Source organism: Chiroxiphia lanceolata, chromosome 5 (genome assembly GCF_009829145.1).
Source record: "Chiroxiphia lanceolata isolate bChiLan1 chromosome 5, bChiLan1.pri, whole genome shotgun sequence".
Classification (NCBI taxonomy): Eukaryota; Metazoa; Chordata; class Aves; order Passeriformes; family Pipridae; genus Chiroxiphia; species Chiroxiphia lanceolata.
In genome coordinates this window covers 45,643,780-45,663,832 of record NC_045641.1, presented here as the reverse complement: position 1 = coordinate 45,663,832, position 20,053 = coordinate 45,643,780, and the positions used below count along the sequence as shown (strand labels likewise).

General features: G+C 42.9%; 1 protein-coding gene across 1 annotated transcript in view; it reads right to left on the bottom strand.

The window, feature by feature from the left end:
* PLXNC1 (plexin C1) overlaps positions 1 to 15,267 on the bottom strand; it is a 69,634-nt gene extending 54,367 nt beyond the window's left edge. Inside the window, exons 1-4 of the mRNA XM_032688730.1 lie at positions 14,331 to 15,267; positions 4,133 to 4,255; positions 2,655 to 2,789; positions 649 to 749 (exon numbers count right to left, since the gene is read on the bottom strand). Of these exons, the coding sequence (XP_032544621.1) occupies positions 649 to 749; positions 2,655 to 2,789; positions 4,133 to 4,255; positions 14,331 to 15,044 (1,073 nt within the window). The 5' untranslated portion in view covers positions 15,045 to 15,267. The remainder of the gene's footprint in view (positions 1 to 648; positions 750 to 2,654; positions 2,790 to 4,132; positions 4,256 to 14,330) is intronic.
* Between the last annotated feature and the right edge of the window lie 4,786 nt (positions 15,268 to 20,053).

Here is a 20,053-nt window from a genome sequence, read left to right as displayed (position 1 = left end):
ATGAGACTGTTAGGTAGCCACACAACCAAGACAAGAAGGACAAAAGGTCTATCTAAATTTATGATGGTCCTTGATAAGTTTTTTAGTTTTACATGGTGTGGTTGCTTGCAATTGCCAAGACTGGGCCTGATGACCGAAGAATTTCTCCAGTCCAGGTCAGAGATAGCTTTCAAACCTGCTTCAAATGTATGAATGAAGTATTAGAAAGAAATTCTCCTTTGGCCTAAACCAAAGGCAGAGGTTTCAAAGCAAGGAACTATCAATACTGAAGCACATCTGAGCACTCTTCTCATTCTCACATACAAGATGGTCCCAGCTATTAAGATGCTTCAAGCACAAGTATACAATTTCATCTCTCAATCAATCTGGAAAGCAAAAATATCTGTTGTAAAAGCAAAATAATTTAATATTCTTAGCCCAACATATATTTTATGGGTAGATCTCAAAAATCTGAGGGTTACATAGTCTTTAAAAGGTGCAGAGTTCCCTTTCACTTGACAAGAAAGTGTCTCACATTTATGGCTATGACTGATTCCATAAAAATTCAGTAGATAAAATCATGATGCTGAATAGCCCCAAGCCAGCCAAAATGTACATTGACTAATATTGCTCTGCTTTTATATGACAGTCTAAAATATTAAAAAATACCTTTGATTCAAAGAACACCACCCACAGTAGGGATCCTTTGCAGATAAGCATTCTTGCTCAGAAGCGTATCTACCACAATTTGCTACTGGTATTCTTCTCACCTGAAACCAAAGAATGCAATAATACACTGAATTAAAATAGCCTCCATAAACAGGGAAGTTAACGGTTACCATTAAAAATCTGACAGCAACCAAGCACAATTCCTTTGGGGAAGTCTCCTTATGGATTCCCCTCTGCCAGAAGACCTTTGGATAGAAATAGGCAGCCTATTTTGCACACGCTGTATTTTGCCATCAGATAATGAAACACCTCTGACAACAACAATTTGGTTCTACTACTCAAAGGCCAGCATGGGCAGATTAATGCAAGAAAGACTGATTAGCATAGTGAATTATAGATAATAATAGAAAGGAGGTATATTTTACAAATAATGCTCTGCTTAGCAGAACACCATTTTCCTCTCCTCAGAACTGAGATATTTAAATGATTGATGAAGGTGCATCCAAAAATGCATGCGCATAACAAAATGCATCTGTGTTTGCATCACCATGTCAGGTTACTGCATGTGCACACTAGAACAAACGCATGCAACTGCTTAGCATGCATGAAAATGCCATTTCAATAAGTAAATGTACATAATTGTGGCTATATTGTATGTATCTATACTTGTACATTCAGCTTGAATATCCTAGCCAGCCATTTTCAGAAAAGGAAAGGAAAAAGAAAAAGAGAAAGCTGATTACAAATACTGAATACAGATACAAGTAACACTTAATAACAATGTCAATTAATGATCTTAGTAAGAAAAACTAATTCAAATCTTTTTTTTTTTTTACAAATTTGCAAGAATTAAAAGTTCCTATATTTTGTGAACAGAAACAAGGATATATGGCTTTCTGCCATCCATATATCGTAAAATGCAATTTATCTGAAGTTGCGCGAGATAATCAGTTCAGAAACTAATCAAAATCCTAGATTACCAGCAAGTTAAAAAAGACAGTGTAGAAGCCTTAGTTCAGTTCCAAGAGATGATCAGAGAGGCATATTTATTTCTAAAAGCTGTTGTTTCTCTGTAACAACTGCTCTTTTACCAAACCTAAAGAAAATTCAAGTCTTAATTTGAAAATATACATATACTTTTGACTGAAATTTTGATTTTTTTCTGCATTTGTGATAGATGATTTATATCAGTCAGGGGTTCTCCTACAATTTACCCCCACTCTGAGACAGCAGGCCAAAATGCTATGCTCACTGCTGGAAAAGTCATTTTATTGTAAATGAAGGTAATTAAGTGCTGTGTGAAATCCTGTCCAGTTAAGATGGACAGTCAGCCCTTGTGTTTTCAATGCCATCTTCCCCACTGCTGGTGAGACAAAGGGATTTTCTGAGTTGCTGCTTAGTAGCCCTGCTGCAGGATGTGCTGGAACAACTGCACCGGCTCCTGGGAGCCACTCACTGCTTGACATGCAGCTCCAACACGTTTGCTCACGTGCAGCAGCTCTCAGTGACTGCTGATCTCCTGGCCTCTCTATGCATACACATTACTCACTTTTCATTGTGCTTTTGTTTTGTTCTGTTCTTATAAAGTCTGTGTATAACTGAAGACAATGGGAACTTTATCACAGATTTCAGCCTTATCACTGACTTCATAACAACTAAGACTTCAAAGCCATCTCTCAAATTAAGATCTATCTCCAAGTTGATTCTGCATGATGCCTCCAGGAAAAACAAAACCAAATACTCTCTTGACAGAACGGCATAAAATAAGGATGAGATTAAAGGTATTGCTGGATCATAGCAACACTGGGCAGCACCATGACAGTAGAAACTCTTCTGAGTTCTGCAGAAGCGATGCTCAAATTTAGACAACATGACCAGATACTAGATGTAAAGTGGGATATTAAAGGTCTAACTCTGACCCAAACTCATCCTTCCCTCTACTGTGGTAAAAATCCTTAAAGCAGTAGTTTACACAAACTTATTATTTTATTAAATATTATACTTACCTTATTGGCAGAGGACAGATAGATGTAGTTATTATTCACCGGATCAAGTCGAAGTTTATGGAAAATGGAGGTTTCTTCCTCAATTTCGTATAAAACCTCTGGGCAATTAGATTCCATATCCTCATTAAGAATAGCCTAAAACACATAGAATTAAATTATTCACAAGTTCTTTTACTGATCAGTCAACGTTTTAAACACAAGCCTAATTTCAGCTACATCAAAGATTCTAAGATGAATTACTGTGCCCTGATTCAATTCACCTACTGCACTGGTTCTCACACTGGAGAAAGATGAAAAAAACCACCAGAACAGAAGTTCCAGAAAATCCATGCCAGATACATTTTGCTCTGAATCTGGCACTGCTTTAGTGCATGAAACATGCCTTCCACCAAGCATGTTCCTTATTGATGCAGAAACTGAATGTGGGAGAGATGCCTATACCCCAAAGTTATGTACTCTTATGAATGGAGAAGAAAGCATTGGCCTTCAGAAAACAAATTAACATCCAGACACTCACAATGTAAAAAGGAACTTATACAAGTTTCTTTGTGGCTTCTGTAAACACACATCCGTGATAGTATTTCTTTTTCTTACCTCGCCCAGCTCTACCATTTTGCATCACTCTTTGCACAGAATTCAAGGGAACCAGAGACCACAGAAACTTAATTTTGCAAGTTAATAAGCACACTCACATTGCTTTTTCATGACTAAAAAAGGGAGATGTGTTCATGGTCTCCATTGTGTTAAGGAGACAGAGAACACTTCAATTTCATTTTTCACTATCAAAAGCACAATGAAATCAAATGGGCAAAAGCTTTTTCAAGGTCTCTACTATATTCCTCTCCAAATGTCTGCTTAATAAAGACAAAGAATGAGAGTCATCCTTTGCAGTGTAGACAGGAAATCCACATTCTTGCAAAACCCAGAAAAAAAATTAAAGCATAAAAGACATTTGACTGGATGGTTGAAATGTTTGATAATGAGATAAGATGACTTTCATTTCCAGGTGATTGATGTAAGTTAGTGTAGGTCAACTATTGAGAAGCTAAGGCAAAATGAATCTTGATTTTTCTCTCTAACAGACAGCTATTCACATCAAACAGATAGGCTAATAAACAAATAAATATGCTTCCAAAATCCAACAATATTTAATATTTCTACTGAAAAATCAAAGCAAGGAAGGAAAAAAAAAAAAGACAGAATAACTGAGAACTCCGCAGTCTATAAATTAATACTATGGGCATTAGCAGTCTCATGAAATGTTTCCTTGAATTTTAGGCAGGATGCATAATTGCTTTTCAAAGTTATCTTGCTCTCCAAGTGACAATACAACAGTTATTCCACAAACAAACAAAAAAGAAATAGAGACTCAGGGGATCATATCTGTTTATAATACAGTGCCTAAACAAGGAACCATTTACCCACCTGAACACAGCAGCAGCTGGTGGAAAAGGGCAGAACTGCCACACTCAGCTTACCTTCAGTAACTGTCCATCATCTGTTCCCAAAAAGAGAACTATCCGATTCAAAACAACTGTGCCATAAACAGCCACTAATCCAGAGTGAATCAAGGTAGGTAATTTCTTGATTGATCGTGCCTCCTGAAAATCAGATACAAGAAAAATGTATCACAAAATCATTCACCTACACTCCAAAACTTTAAGAAAAAGAAGAATTCCTGGAAAGATTTTCAGAGAGCCCAATTTAAGACAATACTTTGGGTAACATTCTCATTCTGACACAATTTCAGAGCAACATATCATTGGAAATGGCACATGAAACTCATTTTTTATACATGGTAACTAGTCACATCTGTGACAAAGATTACATCTACTGAAGCTAAATCACTGACTTCAGTGGGATACAGACTTGGCCCAGCAGCAGTAAGTTACTTTGCAATAGAATCTCTCTTTTTTGGGACATTCTGAATTGCCAGTTCTTCTCAATGAAGCCTTCCTTTGTCATCACCTGACTGCATCTACCATGAAGGTTACAGATACACTCCGCAACCACTTTTATAGGCACATATTCTGCAGAAAGGAGACACTTCAAATACACTGTGTGTCTGTGCATGTCTGTGTGTGTCAAAAGACATGAAGCTGCGTCCTCCTTTACACTAAAGTAAGTTGAGACTTGAGTATTGCATAAATATAAAAATAATATAAAGCAGTATAAAGTTCACATCAGGGAGAACATAATGTAGCTGTGTGAACCTTAAAATCAACATGTTACCCTCAATTCTCCATCCAAGCTGGAGGAAGTTAAGTGGCAAACGCGTAAGCAGCTCATGAAAGAAAACATCGTGCAGGAAATCCCTGCATCTTATGGAAGGAAAAACCAAACCAAATAACCCCGACTGCAGATGATTGAGTGCTAAAAGGAAATTTGCATGTGTGATAATAAGACCATTTACTAGTTGAACTCCCTAGAAGCCCAGGAATCTCCCTAGCAAGTAGTAACTCAGTTTTAAAGTCCTCTAATTCCTTTTAGTCAATCTCTGTGGCAGATACTGCCACGGGTGTGATCCCACCTGCTCTCCAAATGGGCCCAACCCAAGCTTTACCTCCCCATCCCCTCTATAACATTGTCCAGTGAGCTTTGTTAAGGAAATTATGTGCCTAGAAAATGGTCTGTAAATCCACCTACCTCCCCACTTAAATCTTCATTTGAGTCATTCTCCTCATCACATGAACATGTGGCTGCACAGACACCAGTGCTGGCACAAAGAGTGGCATGCATGGAGAGGGGACAAGGGGTAGGGGACAAGAGCTCAGGTAGGACCGGGTCCTTGGGAACAAGCTGTACATCACCTTACAAAGCCCACAATTTCAGCCTCAAGGACAGATTCCTAAAGCTACAAAAACCCACTGAGTGCAAGAATCACTTTAATGCAACAAATAAAGTGTGAGAATGGACCATCAAAACTGACATTTAGAAGAAAGGTGAAGGCATTTCTCAAAATTATGAAGTGAACCCCAACACTAACAGCTGAATTCAAATCTCTTGCATGCTAGCACATTGGTTTATTCCCAAAAAGTCTTTCCACCAGTTTTTCAAAACTGCAATACTAAGTCAATTAAGATGTTCTTGAGTCATCTGAATTATTTTAATTAGCTTGAAAGAAAAGCCACTTGGAGAAAAAAAAGACTTGATTAACTTTCACATACTTGATACACTTTCATAACCCTAACCCTAACAAATCCTAAACTTAACCCTAACTCTAACCCTAACCCGGAATCAAAAGGTGTGGAGACAGCAATGTTGGGGCCCTGCCACGATCCTCTTGGAATGCATTTTCCAGCCCTGGGGGCTCTGGGCTCTTTCACTGTCTCAGCCTTAACCCTAACCCTAGTAATATACTATTTCTTTTTCATGCAGCAATAAGAAGACAGAGAAACTGTCATACACTGGCACAGAACTTCAGTAAAACCCACTTGGGCATGAGAATCCAGTACCATGGAGGTCTGGTTAGGTATGGGGGTGGGGCAGGGTGTGATTGCAAGCATTTTAAGGTGGAAAAAGTTAATTCACTCTTTTAATAGATCAGAAGGTAACAAAACTCCAGGACTGGTGCACACAATGAGCCTTCACTCAGCCTAAGGAGTGAGGAAGTGGAGCTTCCAGTCTTTCATTTCCACCAAAATTAGGAAATTTTTTTTCTGCAGTGCACCATGTAGTAGTGTAAGGAAGACAAACTACCCTAGGTTTCTTGCACACTCTGTACAACAAGATCACAGAAAAGAGGAGTACTCACCCAGTTTCTGAAAAGCTTTGCTGTCAGATTTTATTTTGACCCACATACTAGTAAAATAACCAGTGTCATATCAGTGCATTCTCCTCATCTGACTGAAGAACCAATACTGACAAGTGTGGAAGTCTCCTCCCCTCTCTATGCCTGCTAGAGGAAGGGTCAACGTGACATTGAGCTAATATGGATAAGAAGAGGGGGAATTCAGACGGTGGGCAATCACAACAAAAATTGCCTTCTCTCTTTCACAACCTATTTCTCCAGTTTCTCTGTTCCCTTCAGGGTGCAGCTGCTGCTTTCACCATTCTGTCACCCCTTTTCCACGTGCATTTATTGTTTTAACAAGCCTTTTTACCTCTTCCACTGTGACTAATGGGGTTACAGTACTGTAGGGTCTTCCCAAGCTGCTTCTTTCACAGCTAAATCCATTCTTAAAAATGCATTTACAGTCTAAACTTCCTTTATACTTGAAGAGTCACTCATCTCCATGGTCATCTGTTTTTATATCCTGTAACATTTTCAGATTCCTACAAAACCAAGAAAATCAAAAGAAAAGACAATACTGCCCTATAAGACCCATCTTTTTTTAATTGTTCAGTCACATCCCCTGTTCTATTCTACAGTCCCCCAAAATATTCACATGCACAGGTAAGCCTAGAGATCTTGTGAATTAACTTACATATTGCTTTTGAGTTCATCTCACCATGCTGTTTGGTTATTGGCATGGAAGGTATTTATACTAATTTTCTATTTTGCATTTAATTTTCAAATTTATCTCCGTATGATTTCAGCTGCAGCAACCATATTCACATTTCTACTTTCTGTCTTGATTTCCTCCTGATTATTTTACATTGTGTGCCTCAGAGGAAAGGGCAGCATTTTTAGCTCATGCAGCACTCATCATACTGCAGCTGTCCAAAAAGTAAAAATAAAGGGTTTGAGTATCAGAGTAAAAGAACAGATGCAGTATACAAAAGGACATGAGATTTGTAAGTAGCGTATAGCAATAATCAACACTGGAACAATACAAAAAATGTTTTTCCTGGGGGGGGGAAACTTCTGGAGCATCATCCTTCTTTCTTAACTTTACCATCCTTTAACCACCTGCATCAATTTTTACTATATCAGAGGGTAAAAAACTTAAATATTGGTGCATGCAATGAGCCATTATTCAGGTAAAGAAGTGAGGAGATCAACTGTTCCAAAATTTTATTTCCAGGAGGTTTTTTAATTTGTGCACTGCATAGCAGTGTTAGGTGGACAAACCTGCCCAAGCAAGCAGACTGCAAAAAATCAAGAAGGATGACCAGGAAATCAGAGTCTTCAGAGAGGCTTTGCAGAGGCAAGATACTGAGGCTCATGATGCAAGGCAGGAGGGACAGTCAGAGGCTATGCTTGAGCAAGATGCTGATGGAGACTCCTGAGATGGGAAAGCTAGAAATCTGTGGCTTCTCACAGCAGCAGAAAGGGTCCTTTTCCGCCCTCAGATCTAAGTTCACAGAACTGGTAAAGTGTCATAATAACCAATGAGAGAGAACAAGCTCTGTTAAGGAAGGCTTTGAAACCAACTAAGCTTGAGCAGAGCATTAGCAGAGAGCAAGAGAACACGGTGGGTGAATGTAGTTGGAGATTCCCTCCTGTGAGGGATGAAGGAACACACTTTCTAAGCAGTCAGTTACAACAGGTTTCTTTTTTTTTTTTAGGGCAACCTACCCATTACATTGCAGAGAGACTGCCAGTAATTTTCCATTCCTTGGAACATTTTTGCACATCCATGTGGACACCAAAGACACCGGCTAGTGTAGATGAGGACTACCAAGCTCTGTGGGCAAAGTGAATGAGATGGGACCCCAGGCTTTGTTAACGCTATGAGGTCAGTGAAGTGTGATGCTCTTCTGGATTTGCTACTCACAAACAAGGAAGAACTGACTGGAAATGTGATAATCAATGGCAGCCTTCACTAGAGTAACTATGAAGCAACTCGATTCATGATCCTAAGAACTTGAGGAAAGAACAACAGAGTACAGAGCTGGACACCAGGCTTCAGCTTGTTCAGGGAAATGGTCTGTGGGATCCTCTGAGAGGCAGCTTTGAAGGGAAATGGAGCTCAGGAAAGCTAGCAGGTCTTTCAGGACAATCTCCTCCAAGCACAAAACTCAGGAAAACAGGCAGACATATTAGATGGCCTCTAGCTAAGCAGGGAAATCATGACTGAACTACACTGCAGAACAATAGGATAAAGGAGGTGGAAGCAGGAACAAGTGACTAAGGAGGAACTGTCTGAACACATAGGTGCTAGGAAAATCCAAGCTCGCCTGATTTTGAAACTGGCAAGGTGTGTTATGGGCAATAAGAAAAGCTTCCACCACCACATGAGCAATAAAGGAATAAACAATGAAAATGCACACCAGCTGCTGAATAGGTGAGGAGATTTACTGACAGTGGAAGTAGACATGGTGCTGGACTTCACCAGCAATATCTTGCACTCCTTTGTACATACAGAGTTCAAGGAGGAAAGAAACTAGAAGTACTGAAAGAAGATTAAGCCAGGGATCTCTCAAGAAATCTCAGCTTTTAGAAGTTTTAGGGAAGACAGATGGGATCTGTAGGAAGACGCTGAGAGACTGTCTGATGAGGCTGAAAGGCTATTCTCTCATATTTCAAAAGTTGTGGAGATCAGGGGAAGTCTCCAACTGAATACATTTAAATACTGTACCCATCTTCAAAAAAGGCAAGAATTACCTAGGGAACTTCACATGATCACTCTCACTTTTTCCCTGGGAAAATCATGGACAAAATCCTATTTGAAACCACTTCTGGACACAAGAAGATGAACAAAGTGACTGGGAAAAGCCAGTATAAATTCACCAAGGATAAATCATGCCTGACCAACCTGAAGCATTTAGAAGACTTGCAGATGCGGTGCTTAGGAACACGGTTTAGTGGTGGACTTGGCAGTGCTGAGTTAATGGTTGGACTCAATGACCTTAAAGGTCTTTTCCAAAACTGGGCTGGTTCAGCCTACAGAAGAGACAATTTCAGAGGGACCAAGGAAACACAGCCAGGCTTTTGATCGAGGTGTATGTAAGATAACAAGAGACAATGACACAGACTGAAACAGCAGAGGTTTCTAGTGGACAGGAGATTAAAAAACAGCACTATGAGGACAATCAAGCAGAACAGGTTGTCCAGAGAGGTTGTGCAGTCTCTATCCCTGGAGTCTGAGAGCTGACAAGTCTCCCACGGCTTACTTCCCACACTTAACAAGGATGAACTGAAAACTCATTGAAACCAGACAGAAATACTCACTTCAGAAACGTTAACTCTAGAAATCCATCAAACATCAGATGCAATACTAGCAGTCTGTAACACACAGGAGACTGACTTTACTACTGAAAAACTAATTACAGGATCAATTTTGATACAAAATTATATTTAGAAGTTTGTAATTCTTTCCTTAAATAAAAGACCATGAATCACTTTGGGATGAATTACCACACAAATTCACTTGTCATTCTTGCAAATTAATGGCCGTGATTAAACTGACATGACTGTTGACTTCAGAATGTCATTTCAGTAGACCTTATACCAGCTAAGATTTGTCCTAGGATTTCAAACCATGCTTGTTAAATTAAGGGGAATATACCAACCTTTATATTTATCAACCACTGAAAAATGAAAAAGTTCAAACAGATTGTTGCATATGTTCACTTGCATTAAATAGCAGATGAAAACCCAAGCAAAATAGCTTATCATTTATAACTCTCACAACTACTTGGCCTTTGCACATCATAAAATAAACACCTTAATATAAACTACGGTAACTTCTCTCTGCCTTACAGGTATATGCCTAACACCTTTTTTGATTTTTTTTTCTCTCAAAAATTGTAGAATCCTTTTCTTCCCATACAGGTTTTTTAATGGCAAAACCAATTTTCAGATTTGTCACTGCCATTGCGGTAACACTCTACATCTCTCCTGTTGATGTTCTCCAATTTGAGAGCCTCTCCTACTCATCTACTTGGCTGTGATCTCTGTGAGAGATCTGAAATCCTAGTAGTTCCTGTTCAGCTACAGAACAAGAGAAGAAAAGCCTTTCTTAAAGTTCTACTTGCTGCTACTTCAGCAAATTTGTGACAAATTCTAGCATTCCTCCTCTGTTTGTTAGTACTCAGTCAGGTTTTGGAAAAGAAATGCAGAACGAGATTTGGCAAATTTACATTTATTAACTAAGGAAATTGTGAAGAAGTGCACTTACGTACATGCAGGTTATGCCAGAGAGTCCATGAACACATACACCTTGACAGTGCACATAAGTAGATATATTCAAAACTAAGGGACGTGTGGATCAAAGAAAAAAAGCTGAATATAAAACTGCAAAATGCTTTCAGAGTAGTTTCATCTAAAACACCACTTGCCTCTTGCTAGTTAGGGATGATGTCTCTGGGAATCCAGTACCGCATATGTCCAGAATGAAGACATCCAACTAGGACAAAGTTTTGTGCACACTACTGCACAAAACAAAAATGGGATTAGCTAGCTCTCATAAGCAGCAATTACACAGAATTTGTAGCAGTCACATACTTCTCAATAAAGTTGCTAAGCAAGGATCTTAAAAATCACTAATTTTAAGTGACAGACTCTAATCCAGCATTAAAACTTAATGCAAATATGAACTTTGGCCTAAGAGGCAATGCAAGGCTAAAGAGATTACACACCTACAATGAGCTCCTACAGGATGCAGAGCAATTTGGTTCCAGCCCAGTGAAGTACTCCAGTTCACACTTAACTTTAAATGCATGGGCATGAAGATGATGGAACTATTTATACACCTAATGTTAAATATGTCCTTAAGTGCTTCACTGGGTTAGGGCCAGAAAGCTTAGTACCTTACAGGAATGATTTCAGAGTAGAACATGCAGCAGTAGCATAGCAGGGAATTCAGGACCACAAATACCCCAGGGCTAAGTCCCTCTTGCAGTGTCCTATTGAGAAACACAGTGTCAACACAGCACAAATACATGTAGCTGAGAGTGTAGAGGGGTAAGAGGATGTCTTGCCTAAAGGTAATCAGAATAATTACAGAAATCTGAAGGGTGACAAGATCAGAAGGAAAACAACTGCCACTACTCCCTAATGTATATGCTAACTATATACGGTATTCCTGCAGTGAAAAAAATCCCTGTATTTTCAATTCCTACATAAACCGACAGTCTGTGTCTGGGATCTGTGTATCCTATCACATCATACCTGAGTTCCAGCATTCAAGTGTTCCCAGCAAAGAAGACTAAGACCTGCAGCACCCTACAACACATGGCATCTGCAATGCGAAAGCCAGACTGATATTCAGCATGGTCCATTCACCACAAGCACCACACGGGTCTTGCACTCCAAGCACTTATAAAGCTGCAACACATTCTTTTGCCCAGGACCAACACTGTCTTTAAAGGACGGGACTCTAACGCACGTGTTAAGTACAGTTGCTTGCTGCCATTCCTACACATGGTAGTACAATGCACTCGTGACAGTCCTGTGCTACGAGGCACTCCTTTCTGCTGGCTGTTGCACACACCTCAACAAGCTGCACACTGACAGATGTGCCACACTCCATCTTCCTGTCAGCTCTGAAGCCCATGTGCTTCTGAGCCCAAGAAGAGCATATTCCATGTTTGCAGGGATTCCTATAATTGGTGAGAGACAGTGGAAGGATCTGGTCTAAAACAACCCAGAAGCAGCAGCATATGGGCCTGTCATCTCCAAACTTACTCTGCAATAGCATAGCCTAACCTTCTGTAGTATAAAAAAAATATTAAAGCTGAACTACATGCATTTATTTCTATGTTTATACACCATAAGCACATATAATTAGCTTACAAAGGAAACTAATTAGCCATTTAATGTTACAGGTCATATTACTTCAGAGGATCCAGATGTCCTGCTACCTCACAAAATATTAAAATACCACTTTTCTTTCAGTGGTATACTGTATTTATTTTGCCAAAATATCATGATTAATAACATCATCATACTTAGGGACATCAGGTTAAGTAACCTATCCTTTTAATGACTGATAAACTTGGGACACTTCAGCATTGTACCCACATATAATCTAAATTCCAGGAGGGTGAGCCTTTTAGGACACAAAAGTAACTCTGGAGTCACAGGGGTCTGATCTGAATCAGACCAATCCTGAAACAAGTGGATCATTGATTTTTCATATTCAAACCCTGAGAGGCAATGGGGACAGGGACTTCCCCTGTGCACTGAAATACTTGCCTCACCTTACCCGCATTATGTTACTCTATGAACTCCATAAGACTCTTCCGAAATTTCTTGCATGGAGCTTTGTAAAGCATTTATAAAGGATGTTTATAAAGGGATGTTTCTTTTTCTGTTTTGTTTTGCAGGCTCAGAAAGCACCTCACAAATAAACTTCACAAGTGATTAGGAACAAACAGTACAAACTATAATTCCAACAAGCACATAGGTATTTTGGGATCAGGATGAGACTTTCATTCCAGAAATTTGCCTTATGAGAGCACAGACATCGTGCAGTAAGCTATAAGCTAGCACTGGAAAGCAAAGGATTGGCTCTGGCTCCGTAGTGAGTTTCACTATTTACTTTAGCACAGTTGTCTCACCCACGTATGGGGTTCTCATTCACAACTATGTCCTCTAACACTGGCAATAGTCTCGCAAATCAATAGGGAGATGAGCAGACTGAATCACACGTGCCCTCTGGTAATTTGGAAAAATCTCAGCACTACAGTCCACTGTGAGTTAGATTTGGGAAGCCAAGGAGTGACAGTAAACCTACTGTACTTCTTTCAAGGACTTTCCAACAAACTCCCATCCTAACACAGCAACGATTCAGGGGTTAAGCTGCAAAGTCCCTGGATGGTGGGGGAACTGCAAAAGGCTTCGGTCTTGCTTTATGAAGGCTTGCTTGATCCCTTACAGTTCTTCTTGATACTTTTCAGTGTTCCTTTTGCCACGGGTCTGAAAAGACTTCTGAGTGTAACTTAAGAGCATGGACAGGCCTGGTAGAAGGACCTTCTTTACCTGAATTACATTTTTACCTTCTTGAATTTAATTTTTAGTTAACTTCTTTAGTACCAAGACCACCACAAAGCCAGTACCCTTGCCCATCCCACCCTCCCTGTGCTCAGCTCACCCTCAAAAGGAGGAAGGAGCTAAAGAGAGAGTGTTACTGAAGTAGCTGACCAGGGGATCTCCATAGGATACCACTGTCTGTGAAAATGTAACCACTGCAACAACAAGGAGGTATCGCCTATCCCCGTCTGCTGCACATACAGGTTTGGGGGGTTGTCTGTGAGCCCTCCAGGTGAGGCCAATCCTGAGAGACACAGGAAACACCTACCGCTGAACAAGCAACCACAGACAACTAGTGAGCAATAGGGATAACAATGCATACAACCCAGTGCACGGGAGTCAATTTGATGGGCCTTTTTTCAGTTTTGATGCAGCTGTAAGGACATGAGATATGAATGCACAGAACAAGGTAGGAGATGCTTTATCTAGGTTGTACGGAAAATAAAATGAAGTACGACTAATTCTAGGCAGAAAAGTGCACACTGAGCAAGGAGCCTAAGACCCCAGCCCGACTCAGGATGCCCTCAGATGCTCCCTCAGACACATCTTTTCCAACAGATAGGTGGGAAGAACACTTCGGGATCTGGTAAGGAATCAGCTTTTTAGTAACGGGAAGAGCTGGAGAAATCACTAGGGCTGACAGAGCCAGGGCTGATGTGCAAAGCCTAATGCGGCTCTGAAGTTCCCCACAAACTTCATGTGCCTTCAGGTCAGGGACACCCCACGAGTCATGCACAGGGACACCAGCCACAACAACAACAGTGTCAACAAGGGCGTGCAGGACGAAAGCTTAGCAAAACGATGCCCAGACTTACACAGCTCTTCCCGTTCATATTGAAGTGTGTGGATGCACAGGCTTGCTCCTTCATCTCCTCCATCTCAAAGATGCAGACAGCGGTGGTGTTCCAGGCCTTGGCATTGTGGCTGTGGCGGAAAACACCCACCCACCAGCCACGATCACCCTGGTGTACGAGGCTGGAGGAAACAATGAGGCTCCTGCAGCCGCAGTCCAAATAGACGTGCCCTTGCAAAGTAAGGCCACCTTCTGAGGGGCGCAGCTGGCGCAGGACAGCCATGCTGGGTGGTTCTGTGTCATTGCCCGACCTGGCCTTCAACGTGTAGTAGGGAAAGAAGAGGTGATCCCCCCACTGGAGCGCATCAACGAAGTGTAAAGGCTCCTCCCTGCGCTTGATGATGCCCAGCTCCTCCTTGGACTTCAGGTTGACCATGCTGCGCACCGTGATGACAGTCTCCTTGTCCGACTTGGAGGGCTCGCAGCGCAGGTGGTTCGTGTCAGCGCTAGTTGAGTAGGTGGCCGCCACAGCCAGGTACCAGGCGCCAGCCTGCTGGAAGACGACGCCGGCGGTGGAGCCATCGGGCAGGCAACTGACCACCTCTCTTTCGTTCAAGCGCTGGCGGTAGGACGGCTGTTCCCACACCTGGCAGGCACCGTCCTCCTGGGTCCAGCCGGTCAGCAGGACGCCCACCCCGCCGGCCTCCTCGTAGTACAGCAGCAGGTTGCTGCGCATGCCGGGGGGCTCCCCGCAGCTCTGCCCCGCCGCCGGCACCACGCGGAGCCGGGGCCGCAGCTCGGGCCGCAGTTCGTAGAGGCAGCTGCCGCCCGCCACCAGCACGGCGCCGCCGCTCACCTCGATGTTGTCGATGGGGGCCCCCGGCAGCTCGAAGCTCTGGGGTCCGGTGGCGCCCGCCAGCGCCGCCAGCAGGGGCAGCGCCCAGCTGAGGGCGGGCGGCGGCGCCGCCGCCATGGGCGCGGACTCGGCTCGGCGCCGCGGGGCGCCTCAGGCGGCGGCGGGCGGCGGGCGCTGCTCCGCCATGGTGCGCGGAGGGGCGGGCGCGGTGCCGCCGCTGCCGCCGCCGCTTCTCCTGCGCCGCGGCCGGGCTGCGCGGGCGGGGAGTTCCTCTTTCGGGGCGGGGAGGAGGGGGTGCCTGCACGGGAGAGGTGGGCCGGGCTCCTCCGGGAGGGTTGCCGAGCCACCTCGCCGCCGTGCGCCGCCGTTCCCCCTCCGCCCCCTGGCCCCGCCGGCCCGCCTCGCCGCGGACGGTGGGCGGTGGCGGCTCCGCGGGAGCCCACCTCGGCCGCCGGGCTGGGGGGGACCGGGGGCAAAGGGGGGCGAGACCCACCTCGCCCGGCGGCGCTCAACACCCGCTCCCTCACAGGGACCCCTCCGGGGCAGGGCGGCCGCCGCGCACCCCGCTTTGCTTCGCTCCCGACTCGGCTGAAGTGGCTGTGCCGGCAGCGGGCGGACAGGGAAGCGGGGCGAACAGGGCGAAGGTGCTAAGCGGGGGCAGCCGGTGATGCCGGTCCGCTGGCGGGTGCGGGGTGTGGGCGTAGGGTCAGGCTCTGCTGGGCACCGCAGCGCCCGCTACGAGCTTGAAAACCCGTCTTGTCCCCGTTCACATGCTACGCAGAACCGCCCTGCTAAACAGCACCCCCGTCGCCCAGTCGGTCGCTGCCACTAGGAGCAGGAAGGTTGAGGTGTCAGATCTCTGGTTAGAAACCTCATGGTCTTGCCTGAGGTAGAACAAAGACTCTCGGCGCTCCCGAGTCTTGCAGGGCCGACAAAAAGCCCGGCCCTCTCCAGCTGTGATGCTGCGAGCTGGACGCCCATCCAACACGCGCTGGGGACAGGATGGGCCATGTTGAATGGCACAGCCGGTTTACTTCATTTCCCACTGTGTCACTACTGGTTTAGGCTCAACGTAATGTGAAGTACGCATTGAATGCTCAACTTACGGTAAATTATCATTTTGCTGAATTTTAAATGAAAATTGGGTTTATGAAAGGTAGCAAAGATGCATTTTAATGTTCTCTCTTGGGTGCCTCTGGAAACTCTGGGTGAGGATGGGCATAGGGCCCATTGTGTTACTGAGAAGAGGACGTAATGTTCAATCCAAGAGGCCATCTGACCCTCCATTTACACTGCTTTTATCTTAAAGTAGTTTGATAGCGGGAATAAGTGGAACTGTAAAAACTGGAACTGAAGTAACCTCTGTATGAATCAGTCAAGTGCAACACTTTCAAGTAGGAAGTGCAACAAAGTTAGTAATTTTTTATTATCTTTCTCCATTACTGTACACAGGAGCAGCTATTGTGCAAGAATTGATGTTGCTCTGGTCAGCAAAAATATTCAACCATCTTGCAGTAATCAGTGTCTAGGGCAAAATTACCATGAAATTCAGAGCCCTCCACAACCCGTCTGCTTATCTCTTGTACAGTGACTCCAAAATGCATCCAAAATGTAGCAGAGGATGTGGAACACAATCATTTCACAATTTGTCTTCTTGCCAGATGCAAAGAGATGCTCTATGTGTTAACAAACATTGCCTGCAGCTCCTCGCGGAGGACTGAACTTCTAGTCAACACATAGGCAAAGTAAATCCTCATGCCCATATCACCAAAATAGATTGTGTACAGAAATGCTATTTATACAGCTTTGCAAAGGAGGCTGAACATGTCATGCTGGAGTGCATTACACACTACCTTGCCTTCTAGTTTCTTTTCAGTGCAAATATAAAGCTGTCAGTGTTCCTTATCTTGCGCACAACCAATGAGGCTAACCATGCAAGCACATCAACATCCTAGCTGGAAGACATTTTTGATTCTGACCGTGGAGCGTGTCCAGCAACAGGTCGTCTTCTGCGGACATCCCTTCTTTTGCAAAATCACCAGGTCCTGCATTTGTTGTTTTTCAGGACTGACCAAACACAGTTTCTCAGGGTTTATGTTTAGAATAAGCCACATGCACTTCACCAGATGCCTAGTTTGTTTAAATGGGTGAGGCCAAGCTTGTTCTAGCCTTAGAGAGCAGCAATTACTCATAAGGCTGCAGACTTCTCTGACTGCCAAAACTGCCAAAAAGCAGTATTCTACTTCAGTTTTTGCTTCTTCTATGATCTGGAAATACTGGACCATGTACAATTGCTACCACATGAAAACAGTCTAGCTGTGTGGGGTAGCAGGTGCTACCACAGTGGGATGGGATGGCATGGGATGGCATAGGATAGGATAGCGGCTTGTATCCTTCTTGTCCCAGGGACGGTCATCAGAGCACAGTTCTGCACTCTTCCCTGCCTAAATCACTTTTCTATTTCTGTTTGTTTCTACCTCTTCCTAGGGAAGAAGTAGCTTGAGCTAGAGCCTCATCTTTCAACATTTATTCTGCATACACTTCTGAGAGCCACTGAATCAGCTTTGCACTGAGAATTAGTGCATGAAGTTTTGCTCATGAGTGACCCAGTTCTTGAAGCGGCAAAGTATTCCCAATTCCTTTCAAAGCCCGTGAAGTAAACAGGAGCTTCTATCTTCAGCATATTCTACCAGAGATACTCATCAGGATACCAAAAAAGTTGAACTTCTCCTGATGTTATGGAAATAGAAAGGGAGGCTAAAGGTTTATTTTGTGCTACTGGAGAGTATAATATTTGTTACTAACACAGCAGACCAGGAAAAGCATAATCAGTTCATGATTGAACTGATTCCAGCCTGAACTGATGTTCATGTTGGAACTAGATGATCTGCAAAGATCCCTTCCAACCCAAACTGTTCTATGATACTTCTATAAAAACCAAGCAGACAACTGCAAATCATCTTGCTGTACTTCCTTGGCTGTCAGTTCCATAGCTGGTGTTTTTATCCTGTTCTTGCACTGTGTTTTATTTTTCAGGTACTGAATGAAGGACAAACAAGGTGGTCTGCCTGTTAATATTAGATTTTACAAAGCATTGCTGCCTAACTCTGGCACTCCTACCAAAATTTCTAAAAAAGCTGGGGAACCAAACTGAGCTTCCTTTGCTATCCTAAGCAAGATTTATCTATTTTAGCATGGCATATGAGATCTGAAGTTAGAATGTGAATCACACCGGGACTTGGTTCTGTATCTACAGTTTAAAGAGTTCTCATTTAGATCTTCAACAGTATTAGACAGAACACATCCTGAATTAATTTAGGAATGCTTTCCCACTACAATTCATCTTCCTGCTTCCCTCTTCCTTATTTCTTATCGGCATGCTAAATTTCTGAATTTATGACTCCACAGACAATCTTGCAAAGTATTACTAGTAAATGAGATGTATTTTTTATGTTTAATTTATGTAGCCTAACTTTGATATTTCCCCTTTTTTGAAGTTCCAAGCCCAATTAAGATTTTATTTGATTTTTTTATTAAATCTATGTGGTTACCTTAACTGGGTTCTGAAATGTTTTTTCTCAGAGGGTAAATAACCTTCCATTTACAAAGTAATAATAGGTAGCATTAATGTTAACATGCATTTCATCTTTAGTGTAATATACAAAGTAACTGGTTTTCTCATTATATAGTTAAGCCAATTTTGTACTGTAGCTAAATGTTGACAAAATAGAAAGGAAATGCTGGGCAGTTTTTCGAACAGCTTTGCTGAGAAGGATTCCTTTCCTGGCAGAGTAAGTGCATTTGAATACTGAAACTGAGTTTGCAGATGTGGAATTTACTTCTGCTTTTCAGTTTTGTTTCTTTTTTGTTGAGTTTTGTTTTGTTGTTTTAGATTAAACTTTTGTTTAATCTAAAACTTACCGAGAGTTTTGCACTTTTTTTGGTGGTGTTCACAATGAAGAAATGGCAAATTCAAGAACAGGACTATATTGTTGTAACTCCTTGGGGATCTGTGTGGAGCAGTGTCAGCTGTAGCCAGCAGTATGTACTCCAGCATATGAGCTCCATGGGCTCCCGGGATAATGTTGCTTTGCTGGAGTCCCACTAACGCATTGGAGCCACTTGCCCAGGGAGATGCTCCCTTTTGATGGAATGCTGGAGTTATACATATCTCCTGGACATCTCTGACCTAGCAAAGTGCTCTGGATGCTGGTTAATGCTTCCCTTCATGGGACAAGCATGTTATAACCAAAAGACTCAGCCTACAGCTAACGGGCTGGAAATTTAGGGATGGGTTCTGATTATCAGAACGTAGTCCTTGCAGAAACTGGAGTGAGGAGAGGGCAATGCTTTTAGAGAAGAACTTCATGAATTTATGGGGGGGGGGCGGTATATGGCATGGAAATCTGCAGGAATTTGTGACCCAGGAGGCTCCTTCCAGTGCTTGCATGTCAAACTGTCCAGGAAGGGTGGTGCATGATGTTACTCAAATGCTTTTGAAAGTGACCCAAGCTCTTGACCTGGGTGTGTCTTCAGTCAGAGATAATAATCACCCAGTGGAGGGCCTGAAGACCTAGGGCAAGGTATGAAACAAGAGCAATTGATGTGGCCCTTCCTGTATGAACCAAAATACAAACCAGAAATCAGCTCAGATCAGTTCCTCAGCATTAGAAAAACATGCGTGAGTAATTCAAGGACAAATTTAATCTGCAGCGTCTAACTGTACCAGTTGAAAAGGAAAATTATCTACAACCTGTTCTAAACTCCTCTTTATTTTTCCCCTTTTCATCTTTGCACCTGCACCTACTCATCTGAAGGTTTACTAAACCATTTCAAACAAATTCTGTTGGGTCAACACGTTTTCTGTTTAAGTTGTCTAAACCAGCCTA